At 34.7% G+C, this 20,615-nt stretch overlaps 1 protein-coding gene across 4 annotated transcripts in view; it reads left to right on the plus strand.

Moving 5' to 3' along the window:
- Positions 1-20,615, plus strand: part of Tmlhe (trimethyllysine hydroxylase, epsilon) — an 87,181-nt gene that overhangs the window by 18,690 nt on the left and 47,876 nt on the right. For 2 of the 4 annotated variants that reach the window (XM_015507560.2, XM_048797602.1), the window contains exon 2: positions 17,890-18,071. The exons of 1 other annotated variant lie outside the window; for it this stretch is intronic. In XM_015507560.2, coding sequence (XP_015363046.1) covers positions 17,891-18,071 — 181 coding nt within the window. In that variant the 5' untranslated portion in view covers position 17,890. Of the gene's footprint in view, positions 1-14,448; positions 14,512-17,889; positions 18,072-20,615 lie in introns of all 4 variants that reach the window. One more of the 4 variants, XM_048797601.1, reaches the window with a different exon arrangement.

Consider the following 20,615-nt stretch of genomic DNA (forward strand, 5'->3'; position numbering starts at 1 on the left):
TTTTTTTTTTTTTTTTTTTTTAATGTGGTGCTGAGGATTGAACCCAGGGCCTCGCACATGCTAGATTAAAGTGCTGTACGGCTGAGCCACAACCCCAACCCCGTCTTATTTCTAATTTGTTGTGAGTTTTTTTTAATTATGAAAAGATGTTGAATCTTGTTAAATGCCTTTTCTACATCTATTGGAATGATCATCTGATTTTTAAAATATTTTTTAGACATAGATGGACACAACACCTTTATTTTATTTATTTTTATGTGGTGCTGAGGATTGAACCCAGTGCCTCTCATGTGTGAGGCAAGCGCTCTAACACTGAGCCACAACCCCAGCCCGACACATAATTTTTATCCTTCATTCTTAATGTAGTCTATCACATTCATTGATTTGTGTATATTGAAACATTCTTGCATCCCAGGGATAAATCTCTCTTGATCAAGTGTATATTTCTTTTAAGGCATCATTTAATTTGGTTTGCTAGTATTTTGCTGAGAACTTTTGTATCTATATTCATCAAGAATATTTGCCTGTAATTTTCTTGGCCTATAGTGTCCTTATCTGGCCTCGATAACAAGGGATTGCTGGCCTCATAAAAAGTGTTTGGAAGCTTTCCTTCCATTTTTTGAAGAGTTTAAGAAAAATTTTTTTAGGACTGGTGTTAGTTATACTTTAAGTATTTGGTAGAATACTTAAGCAGTTAAAACACAGGATCCTGGACTTTTCTTTGATAGAAGACTTTTATTACTGATTAAATCACCTTATTTGTTATCAGTCTGTTCAGATTTTCTGTTTATTCATTGTTTATTCTTGGTAGGCTGTCTGTTTGTATGAATTTGTCCATTTCTTCTAGATTATCAAAATTTTTGGAATTCAATTGTTCCTAGTAGTTTCTTATGTTCCATTATACTTCTGTGGTATCATTCACAATGACTTCTCTTTTATTTCTCATAAATCTGAATCTTCTTTTTTCTTAGACTGTTGATTTTTGTTTGTTTGTCTTTTCAAGAAACAAATTCTTCATTTATCTTTTTATTTCACTTATTTCTGCTCTTTATTTTTTCCCTTCCTTATACTAAGTTTGGGCTTTGTTTAGTTCCTTGATGTATGACATTAGGTTATTTATATGCTATCTTCTTCTTTCTTGATAAAAGCATTTATTTTAAACTTTCCTACAACTGCTTTTTGTGAGTTTTGTAAGTTTTGGTATGTTGTGTTTCCTTTCCTTTCTTTTCCTTCTTTTTCAGTGTGTGTGTGTGTGCACGCGCACCTCTACATATGCTGAGGAAGGAACCAGGAGTGCTCTACCACTGAGTTACATCTCAGACCATGTTTCCATTTTCATTTGTCTCAAACTGTTTTTAAATTTCCATTTTGATTTCTTCTCTGATCCATTGGTTATTGAGAAGCATGTTTACTTTCCATGTTTGTGATCCTTTAACATTTCCTTTCTATATGTTCTCCAATGTTGGATGCATATATTTACAAATTTTATATCCTCTTAGGATAACTGACCCCTTTAACATTATATAATGATCTTTTCTGTCTCTTGTTGAAGTCTGTTTGATACCCTTGCTTTTTCAGTTTTTAATAGAATTTATTTTTTCATTCCTTTGCTTTTAATCTATGAATGTCCTTAAAGGTGAATTGAGTCTCTAATAGGAAGAATACAATTGGATCTTTTAATTAATCCATTCAGTTACTCTGTGTCTTCTGATTAGAGAATTTAATCCAGTTACAACGAAAAAAAAAATATTAGGTAAAGACTACTTCCGCTTTGCAATTTTTGGTTGTTTTTTATATGCTATATTTCTAAATTCGTGTTCCTTCAATCAAATAATCTCTATTCTTCTGTCTTCAAACTTGTTGACTGAAAATTTCTTTCTCTCTTGCTATCTTCCTATATGATTTGGTAATTTGTCTAGCAGAATGCTCTGACTCCTTTCTTTTTATGTTTTGTTCATCTATTACAGATATTTTGCTTTGTTAGTTCCACGAAGGTTACATAAAACATTTTTTAATATTATTTTTAGTTGTAGTTGGACACAATACCTTTATTTTATTTATTTATTTTTTATGTGGTGCTGAGGATCAAACCCAGGACCTTGCACGTGCTACACAAGTGCTCTACCGCTGAGCCAAACTGCAGCCCCTTACATAAAACATTTTATACAAGATTCTTTCAAGCTGATAACTAATTAGGTTTGATCATATAACAGTAATTCCATAGTTTTACTTTCTCCTCACCTACATTTTTTTGTTTTGATAGAAATATTTATTAGATTTTATAATCTATATTCCTTGAAATTTTATTTTGGTCATTGTTATTTTTAATAGTTATGTCTCATCATTTGTTGAAATAAAATTGCTTTACACACTACCACTGCAGTCCTACAGCACTTTGAATATAACTGTATTTACCATTGAGTTTTGTGCTTTTGTTATTAATTACCAGGCTTTTTTAAAAAACATTTTTATTAGTTGTTGATGGATCTTTTATTTATTTATATGCGGTGCTGAGGATCAAACCCAGTGCCTCACACGTGCTAGGCAAGCGCTGAGCCACAACCTCAGCCCCTAGTTAGCAGGCTTTTATTTCAACACATAGAACTCTTTAGTAATTCCTAGTTGTGATAAACTCCATTAACTTTTGTTTTTCTGTGAAAGTTTGCATTTCTCCTTCTGTGGCTCTTTTAAATTATCTCAATTCTTTTTTCTTTTTATTTTTCTGATCAAATCATCTCTTTCATTTATCTTCAAACTTTTTTGATTCATTCTTCCCAGATAAAATCTTTCATGTGGTCTCCCTAGTGAATTGTTCATTCCAGCTATTATGTTTTTCAACTTTAGAGTTCCCATATGATTCTTTTTTATAATTTCTGTCTCTTTTTATTGATATTCTCTATGTGATAACTTGTTGCAGTCATACATTAAACATGGGTTCTTTAACTCTTTGAACATATTTTAACATATGAGCCCTACACAAAAAGTCTTTATTGACTAATTCTTCTCCTCACATATGGATCACACATTCTTTTTGTTTGTCTCATTTTAAAATGAAAACTGGACACTTTAGATAATATTATCTCTATTTCGGCATACCTAAGAGCTCAGTTAATGGTTGGTCAGAGATCATGATTGAAATTTTAAAACAGCAAAGGTAGTCTGCTACTCTTTACCAATGCATCTGCATGTGAAACAGGAAACACATTGAAAATTCAAGCTATTTATAACCCTGTCCTAGCTCTTACTTTTCTGGGTGGAAAATGCCTTACATTGTCTCAGAGTTAAGTACATATCTGCAACCTTTTTTGACTTCTACTAAGCACAGTTTTTCACACACATATAGTCTGCCAGATCCCCAGGAATATGTGAGAGCATTTAAGGCCTACTTTGGTTGTCTTATTCCCTGAATATCCCTGTTAAATTTCTTGGAGGTTTTAACTTCCAGGGACCAGTATCAAAACCATAGACTAGCTATGCTATTGGCTGTCTCAGTTGTTTACCACTGAGATTGCTGTTGTTTTAAAAAGTGCCACTAGATATGGGCTATATTGTGTTTTGCTGAAAATCATGGCAACACCCTCCATTAATGGAGATATCAATCCTTAGAGCTTCTATTGTGCATTTAGAATTGCCATGCCATGGATCTGGTAGGAATTAGGAAGAACCCCAAGTTTACATCCCACAGATTCCTACTATTCTTAACCAAGTTTCAGTAGTTTTTATTGAATTAATGCTTCTTAATTTGTTTTATGATTTTAGTTAATTTCCAGAGTCATCAAGGGATTGTTTCTGACAACTTTATCCATTTTATTTCATTTTTTGGGAAGCAGTTTTACTGAACTCTTCACTAAGCCTTTCCAAAGTCCTTGTATATTTATTTTAAGCAATTATTTTGAATGATTTATTTTTTACAATTGGATAGTTTGTTTTGTATTGTATTTTAAGCTAAAACTTAGGACATTTGGTATTTCACATTCTTAGTTTGATTCTTGTGTTGCACAAAAAGTAAAGGCAAATTTGTTTTTATTTCAATTCCTAATGCAAACTTTCAGATCAAATTTAACTGCCAGTCATTCAGGAAGTAAAATGCCTTTCAAGAGAGGCTGTTTTCTCTCTTTGAAAAGATTGAAGTTGGCCCTTATGTGATTGCCTACTCTGACTGGCATTTCCAGCTGTACCCATTCAGGCATTTCTGATTATTCTGTAACCAATGATTATTGGATCTTGATTTAATTTAATTACCACAAAATACATGACACTTTTGGAGTTACAAAGAAGTTTATCCTTTGAATTCATGGAGTTTACAGACTAGCTGAAGAGGCAAAACTTATATAATTGAATCAATTGGGGCAAAATTTCAAATCAAGACAATACTAGAATGTTTGGTTCAAATAATATGTACCATTGTCCATCAAGAAAGACAAAAATCTGTGTAGTTCACAAGACATGAGGGAGGATTTTTGAATAATAGAATTTAAAATAATATTTTAAAAATTAAGAGATTTTATAAAGAGAGAAGACAGCATTCCAAGGTCAAGTATAATCAACACCATGGTCAGGATCATTGGTATCTTATAAGTAGAACCTAATCTGTCAGCTTGATACCTCAACTCATGAAAGAGAGAGTCCTGGCACATAACTAGCTAAGTATGGAGAAATCATGAACATTATCTCTCATTTGATTCTCTCAGAAACCAGCTTTGCTATTAGTTTCACCTGTTGTACTTCAGCCTTATCCTTCATAATGAACAGTCATTGTAACCTTTTATTTCTTGTGACCACAATTCTACCTTCTCATATTAGGAGATCCTCTTTGGACTACATCTGATGGTTTCTTTCCTTGTTTTAGCAGTGCTCTTAACCTTTCTTTTTAGACACTGGTAGAAATCCTCCTTGGATTTTTATACTTGCCTCTCAAAAAAAAAAAAAAAAATCTATCCTTGAAACAACAATTCTGGTGTCACCATGGTCTGCCCTTCAAAGAGACAATACTGTTGCAGTTGACAACACATCTGTCATGTGTGACCCTGAGAAAATATACTGCTTTTGTTTTAAGTATACTAATTTATCAACCGACAGAGTGCAAGAATATAATTGCTAACCTTGAATTCAGCTTGTTCTACTTAAGCTTTCTAGAAGCACATTATATGCACACAGGCATGATTCAGGTTTCATTTTAAAGACACTAAACATATACCATTACTTCTATTAGAACATTTTTTCTAGCTACTTATCATAGCTTCCAAGATTCAAAATTGTCCCTGGGCAGCAGGCTAAAGCATTCATGGTACTCTTCATTTATACGCCATTTTATCCCACAACACCTACACATTTTAGAAAGGGATCTCTCCAACAAAGCATTGTAGGAGATGCCCAGATGGGTAATAAGGTTCTGTTCCCATACTCTGATTACACTCAGCAGTCAAATGTCACTCCAGAGTGCAAGTATGTTATCCCCACTCTAAAGCCAGCCTCTTAAGGGTGTAGTGATAACTATGGTCAGTATATTTCATGCCGAAGCAATGGTAGACCAACACCTGTACTTAACAGAGCCTAGTAAGCATTCAGAAAAACCTGACTTGGTACCCAAAGATGGAATATATGATTGAGATGCATTTGTGCAAGTTCTGACAAACTAAGTGCAAGCCCAATTTTTCTGCCTGTATCATGATGCCACCCCAGTGTGCTTCTGGTCTTTGTAAGAAGTCTCTTTAAGACCTTTGGTGGCACTGTATCTGACACGTTGTCCTATGGCACTTAGAAATAAGGTTCATGCACTTGAAACCAAGGAAAGATCAGGAAACCAAAAGGACAGCCATGCCTACTCTTGACTGTAGACAACCCTTGTTTGGCATAAATTTTTCCTCAAACTATGCTGACCTGATTTACAGTACCCATAAGCCATATTCACTATGTAGATACATTGATGAAATAATCATCCATGTCCTACATGACATTATTTATTATCTGTCACCAAGGGTTACAGTTGTCACTGCTTTTCAGACTCCCAATTTTAAACTCCTGTTTCTTTCATAGCAGACTCTTGACTCTAAAGCATATGTAACAGTGATGATTCTTCTTTCAAGTAAAATATGTCTGAAATGCTCCACTTAGTTATTATCATCTATTTCTGTTTTTCAACTTCATTATCTATTCTACTACAATGCTTGTAGATAGTTGGCTTTAACTCACACCTTTTCTTTTTGGATTGTTCTTTTTGATATTTCATACTATGAAACCACCTTTCTATTCTGATCATGAATTTCAAATCCACCTTGGCTAAAGCTTTTCATGTTCTAACCTGGTACCTTAAACCCTACTACATAGATGCTATTGGTGATCAATTTTGGACTACCTCAGAATATGAATACACACACATACACACTAACACATTGATGGTGAAGTATATATTAGTGACTAGGGCAGAGGTTGTTAACTGTCCATATTTCAGCTGAATATAACTTAAAATGATGTGTTTTGGGTCCATAGTGTTTTGGCCACTACCGGAAAAGTGTTGAATTTAGTTCTTGTGGTGCCCACCACAAAATGCCTCTAAAATCTCCAACTGAAGTCAATATTATTGACCAAGGGCCCAGCTGCTAATGTTCTATAATCATTGTTTTCCTGTCAAGGCCTGTGGGCTGCTTTCAATCAACTACTGAATGATCATGGCAAGAATTCTAATGAAGGTCCATTCCCTGGCGACCCAGATTCTTCTAATGGCAACCTTTGTCTTGAAGACACTTAAACAACATTGCAGTCTAAATCTTTCTTCCTTCCCTCTCTTCTCCACAGGGATGGGACATGTATCATCATGTGACAGCTCCCCCAGTCTTTTCAGACTCACTGCATTTCTTATTTACATGTATTTTTCACCAGTAAATTACTTGCACATCTACTCCTACCATGACATCGTCTTTTTAAGAGGACTTGAGCTGATACATTTGTAAACATTACAATTTGAAAGACTTCATGTATAATATGTATATCTGTCTCCTCTCCAGCTTATTATTGCCAGTTAGGTCTTGTGTTGCCAGATCTTCAGTTCACCCTCTCTCCACAACCCATTCTCTCTCATACTCAACTTACTTATGCTACTTGCCCAGCCCCTTTTGGCATTTAATTTTGTGATCTTGATATAAAGGGACATTTTTTAATTCATATAATCTAATATATTATTTTTCTAGTTATTATGCTGGCAGTGGTCAGGAAAAATGGCATAAACCCTGCTCTTAGAGCTTTTGTTCAATAAGGCCTACATTAGCCAAATAATCACAGAAATTAATACAACGTAAATATGTAGTTATAAATTATAATAAGTATATTAAAGGAAAGGAAAAGAGATCCAGGAGAAATTAACAAGGATATTGATCTTTTCTTTTTCCTGTATCTACACTGATTACCTGGGTAGATTCATCCAGTCTGATGACTTTAAATACCAAGTATGGGACAACTCCCAAATTTCTATCTTCAGCTTATATCTCTTCCCTGAGTTCAAGACTCAAATATCCAGCTACCTCTCTAATATTTCCACTTAGAAGTCTAATAGATATCACAAATCTAACATCATAATTCATCCTTTTCCTGCAAAGCTACAGTATTCCCCATCACAATTCCCCTAGACAATTACAACCTTTCACTTCTCAGTCCAAATACCTTGGACCATCATTCATTCTTATTCTCCCATCCTATATCCAGTTAATCAGCAAATATTGTCTGTACCTTCAAAACTATGAAGACTCTTACTCCACTCCACCATCTCCACTGACACCACCCTAGGTAAGCCATTGCCATTTTTTTTCTGCAGTAACTGTGATATCTCATAGCCTACTAATAGGGCTCCTTCCTTATTTTCTTGGCCCTTTTACAGTTTATTCTTAATAAAATAGCCAGAACAATCCATTTAAAATGTGTCATAGGGATGCTTCTTTTCTTTTTAAACCCTGCAATGATCCATCATTGATCATCAGAGTAAAAAATGAAATTTGTATATATTAGCTTACAAGACCCTACATAATATGATCCACCCATCCCCACCTTTCTGATTTTATCTCCTATTATTATACACTTGGCTTACTGTGTCCCAGCCATACTTATTCTTTGCTGTTCTTTGGCCACAACAGACTTGATTGCACCTTACAGCCTTTACATCTAAGGCCTACTTTACCCAGATGTCATGACTAACTTCTCTCTTGATCAAATTTCATGTTTCTCAATAAGGCTTATCTTGACTGCCATGGGTAAAAGTCCAACCTCCAGTGTACTTTTTCATCCCACTGTTTTTTTTTTCATAGCTTTTATCACTCTCTAATATACTGTATAATTTACATATTCTGTTTATCTTTAACTATTAACCATCTCCCACCAGAAGATAAGCTTTATGAAAGCAGAACTTTGTATCTGCCTTGTCCATTGATATATTCTAAGTGCTAAGAAAGTGCCTGTCACAAAGTAGACAGTCAATAAATGCTTATTAAATTGGTCAATTAATCAATACTTCATAGTTTATTTTAAAATCCAATTTAATTTTAACTAATACATTAAAATACAAAAATTGTCAATCTATTAATCAATGAGCTATTAACAGTGTCTGTGTGTGTGTGTGTTTTGGTACTGGGGATTGAACCCAGTGGCACTTTACCACTGAGCCACACCCCAACCCTTTTTATTTTTTTATTTAGAGGCAGGGTCTCACTGAGTTACTTGGGGCCTTGCTAAGTTGCTGAGGTTGTCTTTGAACTTGCCATCCCAAACTTCTGGGATTACATCCATGTGCCACTGTGCTTAGCATCCAGGTGATATTTTGATGCATGAATACATTGTGTAATCAGATGAGAAATATATATGTCCTCAAACAGTTAGCTAATAAAATTGTCAGAGAAAGTTTCTCAATGAATTGATATTTAATCTGAGACCTAGAGTGTGAGCAGAAATAATGAGAGTAAGAGCATAGTAGGTAGAGGAGATAATATATGTGATGGTCATGAGGTGGTGTGGCAAAGATAGATGGGCCCAATTATGTAAAGCCTTGCCTTGAGTGCCATTGTAAAGAGATGACAAACTTTTTGCCTACCCTCAAAGAGCTCACAGCAAATGGCAAGTGAAAAAATAATTAAACAGACTATTACTGTAAATGTTGTGAGTGTACTAATAAGGATATGTACAGAGAGACCTATGAAAATACTAACTATTCCTAAGACCGCTGGGAATATGTTATGAAGAAGGTGACATTTGAGCTAGGTCTCAGGCAGGAGAGTGACATGATGAAAGTGTTTTAAGAAGATTAATCTGGCAATAATATGGAAAATGGATTCCAATATGGGTGGACTAGATATGAGAAACCATCTAGTTTATGGCAATAGTCCAGGTATGAGGTGATGAAGGATCTATAGGAATGGAAAGAGAAGGACAAATCTGAAAGACATTTGGAAGGAAAAATTGACAGGAGCTAAATGGACTCTTGGCTTTAAGCCTCTCAGGAGGTAATGCTTCTTCCTAAGTAATAACCATGAAAATATTCAGATTGACCTATTATGTAATTGCCTACTCTGACTAGAATTTCTAGCTATGGCTGTTCTCCAAAAGTTTCTGCTATTGTGATTGATACTTGTTGGACCTTAATTTACATTAAGATGGCTTTAGACTCTAAAGGTTGGGAAGCTCTCAAAAACATAATTTTGACTATGAAACAGCAAATCATTCTATTAAAGGAAAATCATAGGGTTACATGGGAAGTTTTACAATGAGCTCATAGTTCCTCTTTAAAAATTATAATACATTAAAGATAAAAAAGAAGGGCACAAAAGCAAGGATAAATATTAACAGGTGGGTGGCATGTGCCTAAAGGATTAGTATTTGGAAGGCCCAGAATTACTTTGGGCTTGTAGAAATGCATATTTGTAAAGATAAGAATACAATATCTATACTCTGTTGTCAGAGAAAGTACTTATCTCCTGGCATGGGTAAATTATAGCTCAGATGATACTATTGAACTATACTCAAGTGATCAAGGGGATTAAGTAAAAATAAGAGAGGAATTTTATAACTGGATTTAATGTAAATATTATTACCACTTCTAACAAAAAAGAAGGGGAATTGTCAATCTATTAATGAATGAGCTAAAATTATCCTGGGTTAACTTATAGAACAGATCCTCAAATAAGTGAGTACTTAGAAAATTGAAAAGTTATCAATAAAATCATTCAACACAAATCTAATTTTATTTTTGATAAGTAAGAGAATGATGGAAATATGACAGACACAGTGTATATGTTGAATGAATGAAATTTCAGCGAAACTTTTAACAAGTCTTTTCTGTGTAACAGAATATGGATTTTATTATTAATCTAGTTTTGTATTAATTAATTAAATTACTATATTCAAAGATTAACAGAATATAGGCAAGGAAGAATTTTTGATGATCTGCTAGAAAGCCTACCTTTTTATATTTTATTACTTAAGTGAAGATTTAGAGCAGACATCAGTTAAGTTTTAAGGAGGCTAAGAAGCTAAAAGAAGTCTAATTAAATCCAATTCTCACAAACATTTATGGAGTTCTACTAACTGCTAGGAACCATGCTAGATGTTAGAGCACAAAATGAATGAGATATGTAGGTCTTCCTATTGAGGAATGCCAAGTATTATTGGGGAAAAGACATATAAATGTATAATTTCAACATAATGTATTAAGAAAAAAGAGAATGGGGCTGGGGTTGTGGCTTCATAGTAGAGTGCTTGCCAAGCATGTGTGAGGCTCTGGGTTTGATTCTCAGCACCACATATAAATAAATACATTAAATAAAGGTCCATCAACATCTAAAAATATATTTTAAAAAAGAAAAAAAGACATAACTAGAGTACTTTGAGAAAACAAAAGAAAGGTCTGAGTTTTTATGGAAGACTTCTTAGATGAAATGGTATCTAAGATGATTCTTGAAATATGAACAAAAGAGACTCCAGTCTGAGGCAACAGAGAATGTTAATATAAGTTTCTTTAAACCAAGAAAGACCATGATGAATCTGACAGTAAACAATAAAGTATAAGATGGTAAATAGCAGGAAGTGGAGTTACAGGGTGCTCAGGAATAGGTAGTGTAACATAACTTATATAACATAAAGACATTGGATCATACCCGAAGGAGCTACATATTGACATGTCTATTTTGGTTCACTCTTCCTACAGTGTGCAAAATGGTTTGAAGGGAAGGCAAAAGTGGATATGAATAAATCAGTTAGGAAGCTATTTTAGTCTTTGAATGAGAAATAAGGATGGGCCTAGACAGGAATGGTGACAATTAGAGATATAATGCAGCATGTCGAGATTGAGATTCATTTATCAGATAAAAGGTGTTATGACTTGATAAATGGCAATCAAGAAGAAATGTTAAAAGTAAGGTATCAAGTCTGAAATACTGATTTCTGGGTTATATGCCTCGCTGAATGGTACTTGAATTGATTTTTCTACAGAGCAAGAGGTAGTGACTTAGTTTCACTCTTCTGCATGTGGATCTTCAGTTTTGCCAGCACCATTTGTTAAAAAGGTTGTCTTTTCTCCAAGATACATTTTTAGTAACTTGTCAAAGATCTTATGGCTGTATCTATGTGTATTTGTCTCTGTGTTTTCTATTATATTCCATTGGTCTTCATGTCTCTTTTAATGCCAATAGTATGCTGTTTTGTTATTATAGCTCTGTAGTATAATTTGAGATCAGGTATTATGATGTCTTCACTATTACTCTTATTGTTTCAATATTGTTTTGGCTATTCTGGGCCTTTTTATTCTTCCATATGAATTTTGAGATTTTTTTTCCAATTCTGTGAAGAAAGTCATTGATATTTTTATTGGGTTACATTGATTCTGTAGATCATTTTTAGTAATATGGCCATTTTCACAATATTAATTCTGCCTATCCATGAATGTGAAAGATATTTCTATCGTCTAAGATCTTCAATTTCTTTAGCATTCTAAATTTTTTTTTGATAGAGGTTTTTCACCTCTTTGGTTAGATTTATTCCAAGGTAGGTTTTGTTTTGTTTTGAGGCCATCATAAATTGTCTTCCTGATTTCTTTCTCACTATAATAATTATTAGTATATAGAAAAACTACTGATTTTTATATATTGAGTTTGTGTCCTGCTAACTTGATTGATTCATCAGCTCTAGAAGTCTTCTTGTGAAGCTTCTAGGATCTTATAAATGTAGGATCATATCATTTGCAAATAGAGACAATTAGACTTCTTTCTATCCCTATTTCTATTCCTTTCATTTTTTTTCTCTTTCCTAATTGCTCTGGCTAAATTTTCAAGTACACTGAATAAGAATAATAAAAGTGGACATCTTTTTCTTCTTCCTGATTTTAGAGAAAATGATTTTTCCCCCTTTCAGTATGATGTTGGCTTTGAGTTTGTCATATATAGCTTTTAGAGTGTTGAAGTAAGTTCATTCTATTCCTAGTTTCTACAATTTTTTTTTATCATGACTTGGTGCTGAATGTTGTTTTAGGCTTTTTCTGCATCTATTGAGAAGATCATGTGATTTTTGTCCTTGATTCTATTTGTGTGGTGAATCATTTACTGATTAAGGTATGTTGAACCATTTTTGCATCACTTGAATGAAACCAACTTGATCATGATATGCAATCTCCTTAATGTGTTGCTGAATATGATTTGCTAATATTTTATTGAAGGGTTTTTCCATCCATGTTCATCAAGGATATTGGTCTATAGTTGTCTTTCCTGAATGTGTACTTATCTGGTTTTGGTGTCAGTGTGATACTGACATAATGAGTTTGGAGCAGTATCTCCTACTGATTTGTACTTCAGAGAATAATTTGAGAAACACTGGCATTAATTCTTCTTTAAAGGTTTGGTAGAATTCATCTGAGAACCCATCTCTTCCTGGGCTTTTTTTTCCCCTGTTGGAATGCTTTTTATTGCTTTTTCAATCTCATTGCCTGTTATTATCTATTTAAGTTTTCTGTATCCTCACTGTTCAGTTTTGGTAGGTTGTATGTGTCCAGAATTTTGTCAATTCCTTCTAGATTTTGCAATTTACTAGAATATAAGTTTTCAAACTACTCCTTTATGATCCTGTGTATTTCAGTGATGTCTGTTTTGTTACACCTTTTTCATCTGTGTTATTGTTATTGTTTTTTAAAATTTTGGTCTTTTCTCATTTTCTTTTGCTTATTTTGACTAAGGGCTTATCAGTCTTGTTTACCTTTTCTGAGAACCAACTTTTGTTTCATTTATCCTTTTACTTTTTTTCATATTCATTAATTTTGGCTCTGATCTTTATTACTTATTTCTTTCTACTGATTTTGAGATTGGTTTGTTCTTGTTTTTCTAAGGCCTCAAAACATATAATCAGGTTATTTATTTGGGATCTTTCTTTTTTTTAATGTAGGCACTCACAGCTTTAAACTTTCCTACTAGAACCACCTTTGTTGTGTCCTACAGATTCTGGTATGTTGTGTTTCTATAATTGTTTTACTTCTTAAATGTCTCCCTGTGGTGAGCCGTTCTAATTAGACCGTGGCCGCCATTAGAAGATGGCACCGGCTTCCACTGTGGCCTGTGATAAACAACTCCTAATATGGAGAATTGGCACGCAATCCCTTACCACCCTATGAGAAAGGTCCACGTGGCAGCTTAAGATTGGTATGCTGGAGGCTTTATTAGGCTGTGCTTGGGCGCTCGGCGACGGGTCACTAGAAGATTATACATGAATCAAGGCCTGAATAAACTGCTGAAGGAAGAATCCTGTGTCGTGTTTTCCCTTGCCGGCGAGGGGTCGCGGCATCTCCCCTGATTTCTTCTATAATACACTCATTACCCAAAACTGTATTGTTTAATCTCCATGTGGTTATATAGTTTCTGCAATTTTTCTTAGTGTTGATTTCTAATTTCTAATCTTACTTCATTATGATCTGGTAAGATGCAAAGAATTATATCAACTTCTTTGTATTTTCTGAGACATGTTTTGTGGCCTAAAATATGGTCAATTTTGGAGAAATTTCCATGACCCGCTGAGAAGAAAGTGAATATGCGTGTTTTTGGAAGAAATATTCTCTCTTTCTCTCACTCTCTTTCATATATGTGTGTGTGTGTGTGTGTGTGTGTGTGTGTGTGTTAGGTCCATTTGATTTATAATGTGCTTTAGGTCTGAAGAGTCTTTACTGAGTTTATATCTGGATGGCCATGACCATTGGTGAGAAAGTTGTGTTGAAATCCCTCAGAATTATTGTATTGTGGTATATCCAAGTCTTTAGGTTGAATAGTGTTTATGTAATTAGGTAATGTTTATGTAATTTATGATTGGGCCATAAATATTTACTATCATTATATCTTCTTGTTATCAGTATAAAGTGACCTTTTGTCTCTTCTGATTAATTTCGACTTAAAGTCTGCTTTGTCAGTTATAAGAGTATCTCCTTCTGCTTATTTTCAGGCTCCATTGACATGGTGTATCGATTTCCATTCTTTCACTTTCAGCTGGTGGCTGTCTTTGCCTGTAAGTGGGTCTTCTTTTTTAATCCAATGTGTCAGTGTTTGTTTTTTTTTTTTTTTTAATTGGAGAATTGAGACCATTTATGTTCGGACGTATGCAGAGGTTATGGCTTCTTGCCATTTTTTTTTCTAATGTTTGATTTGAACTTAATTCTCATTTGCTTAGCTACTCTTCTCATGAGTTACACTTTCTTTTTTTTTTTTTTTAAAGAGAGAGAGAGAGAGAACTATTTATTATTTATTTTTTGGCGGACACAACATCTTTGTTTGTTATGTGGTGCTGAGGATCGAACCCGGGCCGCACGCATGCCAGGTGAGCGCGCTACCGCTTGAGCCACATCCCCAGCCCCATGAGTTACACTTTCATGAATTCTATTGGTTGTTTTAATCTTCTTCACTATATAGGATTTCTTTAAGCATTTTCTGCAATGCTGGCTTAGTTGTCATGAATTCTTTGAGTTTATGATTATCTTGGAAAGTTTTTACTTATTCTTTGATCTTGAAGATATGTTTGTTGGACATAGCATTCTTGCTTGGCAATCTTTCAGGGCTTGAAATACATTGTTCCAATCCCTCCTGAATTTAAGGGTTCTGCTGAGCAATCTGCTGTTATTATGATTGGTTTTCTTCTGTAGGTGACCTGATATTTCTCTCTTGCAGCTTTTTAAAAATTTCCCTGGAACTAGATTTCTGGCATTTTGACTATAATGTGTCATGGAGAGGTTGTTTTCTGGTCTTGTGTATTTGGAGTTCTAAATGCCTCCAATATCTGTATGTCCATCTCATTCCCAACATTTGGATTTTTTCTATTATTCCACTGAATTGTTTATCAATGCCATTAGCTCATACCTTCTTAAATACCTATGAACCTTAAATTAGGTCTCTTGATGCTGTTCCAGAGTTCTTGGATATTCTGATTGTGTTTTCTTGCTTTTTTCTTAGATACTATCTGAATGTTCCAGAATGTCCACCTTATCTTCAGACTGAGTTTCTGTCTTCTATTTGATCTAATCTATTAAAGAGACTTTCACCTTAGTTTTATTTTACTTACTGTGACTTTCATTCCCAAAGTATCTGACTGGTTCTTTTTTTCTGAATCTCAATTTCTTTATTGAAATGTTCTCTCATATCCCATATTTCTCCCTTAGTCCATTCTTTAGATCTTGTTTTAATTCATTGATCATGTTAACAATCAACTTTTGAAATTCTTTGCCCCTCATTTCATTCACTTCATTATCTCTGGATTTAGTCTTTGGAGGGTTATAAACTTTTTAAAAATATTTTATTAGTTATTGATGGACCTTTATTTATTTGTTAACATGTGGTGCTGAGAATTGAACCCAGTGCTTCACACATGTGAGGCAAGCGCTCTACCACTGAGCCACAACCCCAGCCCTGGGATATAAACTTTTATAGACATCTTGTTGGCTTGTTTCCTCATGTTTTCTGAGGTCCTATGTCTTTGCATCTGTTAAGGTCGCTTTCTCTTCCTCTATTATGTGAGAGTCTTAGTGAGCAATTTCTTTATAATAAGCCCTGGGCTGGGGATATATCTTAAAGTCAGCACATCCTAATTGGCATATTTAAAGTGTTAAGTTCAACCACTAGTGCCACTTTGAGACAGAGTTACCTCCAGTAACTATGGTAATTTAAGTGCAAACCATTTGTCAACATACATTTAAAACTTAATATATTTAAAAATTGCTAATGATCTCTACAACTCTACTAATAAGTGAGAAAAGTGAGTGAAAATAATACAGACTAGGCTAAAAAGTTAAGTATCAATGATAGTGTAATTAATGCTAACTTTTATTGGAAAAGGTGGTAAAAAGAAAGAAAGGGAAAGTGGGGAGACAAAGGAAAACTGAGAGGAGAAAGAAGGAAGGGAAGGGAATAAAGATGAAAAGGAAAAGATGTATCAGTAATAATTCCAATTAATTAAAAATACACATAAAATTAATTGGAACCATGGAACAAAACAAATAATGAGGGAAGACACAATAAAACAGTTGACACAAGACAGCTAATGCAATGACAATCATAAAAAGATTCAGTTTTCACCATGCTGAAATATTTAAAATGGAGACATTTCTTTTACATACTCTCATAGTTACAAAAATATGTATGGGTTTGCCCTTGTAGTATTTGGAACTTTGGCTAAGGTGACTCATGGAAGAGGTATAGGGCAGCCTGGAAACGGGTATGGGGTGGCTGTCAGAAGCTGATGCTCAGGGTGGCAGTCTGGGCATGGGTTTGGGGCAAGCAAATGGGCCACAACATTTTTCTGGGTGGCAGCAGGAAGCTGGGTTATGGGTTGGTGGTTTCCAGTGGCAGAGATGTGCTCCACTCCCTAGGCTCTGTTCTCCTTGGGAGAGGTGCTCAGAGAAGGCCCAGAAGGAGTGTGCACTGCTCCCTAGGAGACACATTCCTGGAAATGTCATGCTCTGTTCCACTGTACTCACAGTGCAGATGCTGGGAGTCAGGGGCTTGGCGGCCTTTAGCTCCTAACCATTCAACTATCCAGGCCCTTTCCCTTTTTCCCTTTGTTACCCTTCCTGCCCTGATGATGCAGGTGCTATAGGGTTAGCAAACTATTTCCTGTTTTCTGTTCCAGTAACTAATTTCTTAGTCCCTTCAAATCTCTGACCTTCAGATGTTGTGAATCAGTGCATTTCCATCCACCTCTCTGACCAGGTGTTTTCTCACTGCTTTGATTCCAATCTGCAAAGAAGTTGAGATCTGCAGTCTACCTCATATCCACCATATTGTCTGTTTTAGATGATACCTATTGGTAGGAGGTTGAAAAACAAGAGACATTGGAGAAAATAAATGGAAGCAAATATCAGCAAGGGCCTTTCACTACTGTCTACCTTGTTCTCACACACAGAATCTCAATAAATTTAACATTAGCCCCCAACTTAATAGCCTGTTGTTTCAGAACACTTCTAAGTCATTAGTAAATTCTGTTGTCTTTAGCTGTGACATTCCTGTATGTGATTAGTTTCACCCCCACATCAAAATGAAATTCAGTGCATTCATCAGCAATATATACACACAAGCATCCATACATATACACACAAATCCATTCAAAATAATCATTTTGAGTTTATTTTACTCTATATTTCTGGGACCATCAGGAAGTTTCACATCAGGAACCACACAGACTTTCTGCAGTTACATGGCTTCCTCCCTCTTTTCCACAGGCCAAATTAATTCTTTTTAAGATACTATGCATTTCAGAATTTCTCTTTTGTCTAATCTGTAGTTGAGATTATTAAATTGATTTTTTTCCATAGTCATATCCATACTGTTATTCCTGTGGCCTTGTAAAAGTTATTTTATGTTGTTACTAAAACTCCCTTGTTATTATTCAATCTTCTAGGATGTGGTACCACAGGTTGTCCCACCTACAAAGCAGGCTCCAGAATTTGCTGAAGGGAGGAATGACATGTCAAGCCCTTCAACAGCCTAATTTCAAAAGTTTATTTCCAGTAGCCATCCATTGGCACCATACAGCCTCCAGATCTCTGAATTGTGTTTGGCAGCAACTTGAAGATCATTTTGGTAAGATATGTTTGGGGACACTTTTTTGAAAGTGTGATAAAAAATAACATATACCATATTAACCATTTAATCGTACAGTTCAGTAGAGTTAGTATATTCATTTTGTTGTACAATGCCAGATATTTTTTGTGTGGTCTGAAAATATTTTCTGTAGATTTGAAGGGACTTATACACATTGATTTCCAAGATTATCGTGGAAGTTGCAAGTAGGACAAAAATATCACAGAGAAACAGTGAAACCCCAACCCACCTAAGGGTAGGGAACTCTGCCCTGCTCCAGCCAAACACTATCTCCCTATATGGCCAAAGGAAAAACAAAGCCTTAATATAATACAGGGGAAAGGGTCTTAAAGACAGACTAGAAATGTTACATCCACAGATAGTATTAGGTATGGGGTGGGGGCTTCACCAGTGAACAGTTTCCTAGGACTGTTGCAACAAATTACACAAAGGGAGTGCTTTAAAACGACAGAAGTTTTTTTCTCTCACAGTTCTGGAGGTGATAAATATTAAAGTGAGGTGTTGGTGGTGCTATACTACGTATAAAGGCTCTAGGAAAGAATCCTTCTTTATCCCTTTCTAGTTTATCTTAGTTGCCAGCAATTCTTCACATTGCTTTGCTTGTGGCAGCATCATTTCATCTCTGCCTTTATCTCCATATTTTCTCTTCCATGTCTTCAAATCTCTCTCCTTATTTAGAAAACCAGTCATTGGATTTAGAGCCCACCTTAATCCATTGTGACTGCATTTTAAGTTGATTAGATCTACAACAACACTATAGATGCTCTTTGATTTACAATAGGGTCACATTCTGATAAACCTATCATAAGTTGAAAACATCATAAATTGAAATGAATTTAATACATATAACCTACTATAAATAATATCTACTTGCAGCACACTGAAGAGTATTACTGTTTCCTGTTATGATCCTGTGACTGATGGGAAGGTATAACCAGCATTGAGAGAGTATTGTACCACATATAGCTATGCCAGGAAAATACTTAAAATTAAAATTAAAAAAAAATAGTTTCTGTTGAATGCATATACCTTTTCTACCATCATCATATCAAAAAGTCATAAGTCAGACCAATGTAAGTAATGGACTATCAATATTTCCAAATAAAGTCATGTTCACAAGTATCAGATTTAGAACCTCAACATACATTTCTTGGGGTTATAGTTCAATCCAAACCACCCTGGAAGATAGAAAAAAATATTTATCAAATGCTTTGCTCCCGAAGTGCAGGCCCACTGTACACCCTAAAGACTGAAACTTAATCCAAAGATTACAGAATATTTTCCTTCTCCATAGACTACCACAAACTAATAAGCCTCTAGTTAAAATAACAGTGAAATACAGCAAGGAGATCTTCAATAGACAAATTATGTCTGAGCTGTAGCACAAACGGAAGGGCCAAAACCAAGAGGGCAGAAGAAAATAGGATCACTAGATGAATTTCATCCTCTGGTAACAATAGAGAAAACAAGTGGCAAACACAGCCCTACTCCTCACCAGATTAATAAACTCGTGATAATGTCCTATTTATCTCAGTATCTACTATTTAAACAGCATAACTGACTTTTAGTAATTACAGAATTACAAACCATGCTAAGGTCAGAAATAACACATTTGGAACAGACAAAGCAACATCAGAACAAGTCTTACATGTGACACTGCTGTTGAAATTATCAATCAGGATTTTAGGATGTTTTCTATTTCTGGGAAGAATGTCAATGGATTTTGAAAGGAACTGTATTGAATCTGAAGATCACTTTGGGTACTATGGACATTTTAACAATATTTTTAAAGTCTATGAACCAGGGTATCTTTGCATTTATTTCTGTCTTCTTCAATTTCTTTCATAAATGTTATATAGTTTATGTGTACAGATCTTTGACTTCATTGTTTAAATTTATTCATAAGTATTTTATTTTTGTGGCAATTTTGGATAAGATTGCTTTCATGATTTCTTTCTCAGAAAATTCATGATTGATATATAGAAAAGCTACTGATTTTTGTATGTTGATTTAGTATCCTGCAACCTCACTGAATCCCTTATTAGTTCTATCATTTTGGTGGAGTCTTTCTGGGTTTCTGTATAAAGTCATGATTTTTTTTTCTTGCTTGATTACTCTTGAATAGAAATGATAGGAGGAAGTATCCTTTTATTATTTCTGATCTTAGAGGAAAAGCTTTCAACCTAACTCACCTAATAGCCAAAGCAATCTTGACAAGCAAGACAAATCTAGAGATATCATATTACCTAATTTCAAAATACATTGCAAAGCTACAGTAATCAAAACAGCATGATATTGTTGTAAAAACAGACACAATGGCCAATGAAACAGAGAGCCTACAAGAATACCTACACATTCATGGTCAATTGATTTTTGACAAAGGCACTGAGAACATACAATGGGAAAACTAGAGATGGAGAAGACAGGTGCAGTGGTATATACCTGTAATCCCAGCTACTTAGGAGGCTGAGGTAGGAGGACTGCAAGTTCAAGGCCAGCCTGAGCAACTTAGCAAGACTCTGT

This window comes from Marmota marmota, unplaced genomic scaffold (genome assembly GCF_001458135.2).
Source record: "Marmota marmota marmota unplaced genomic scaffold, marMar, whole genome shotgun sequence".
Lineage (NCBI taxonomy): Eukaryota > Metazoa > Chordata > Mammalia > Rodentia > Sciuridae > Marmota > Marmota marmota.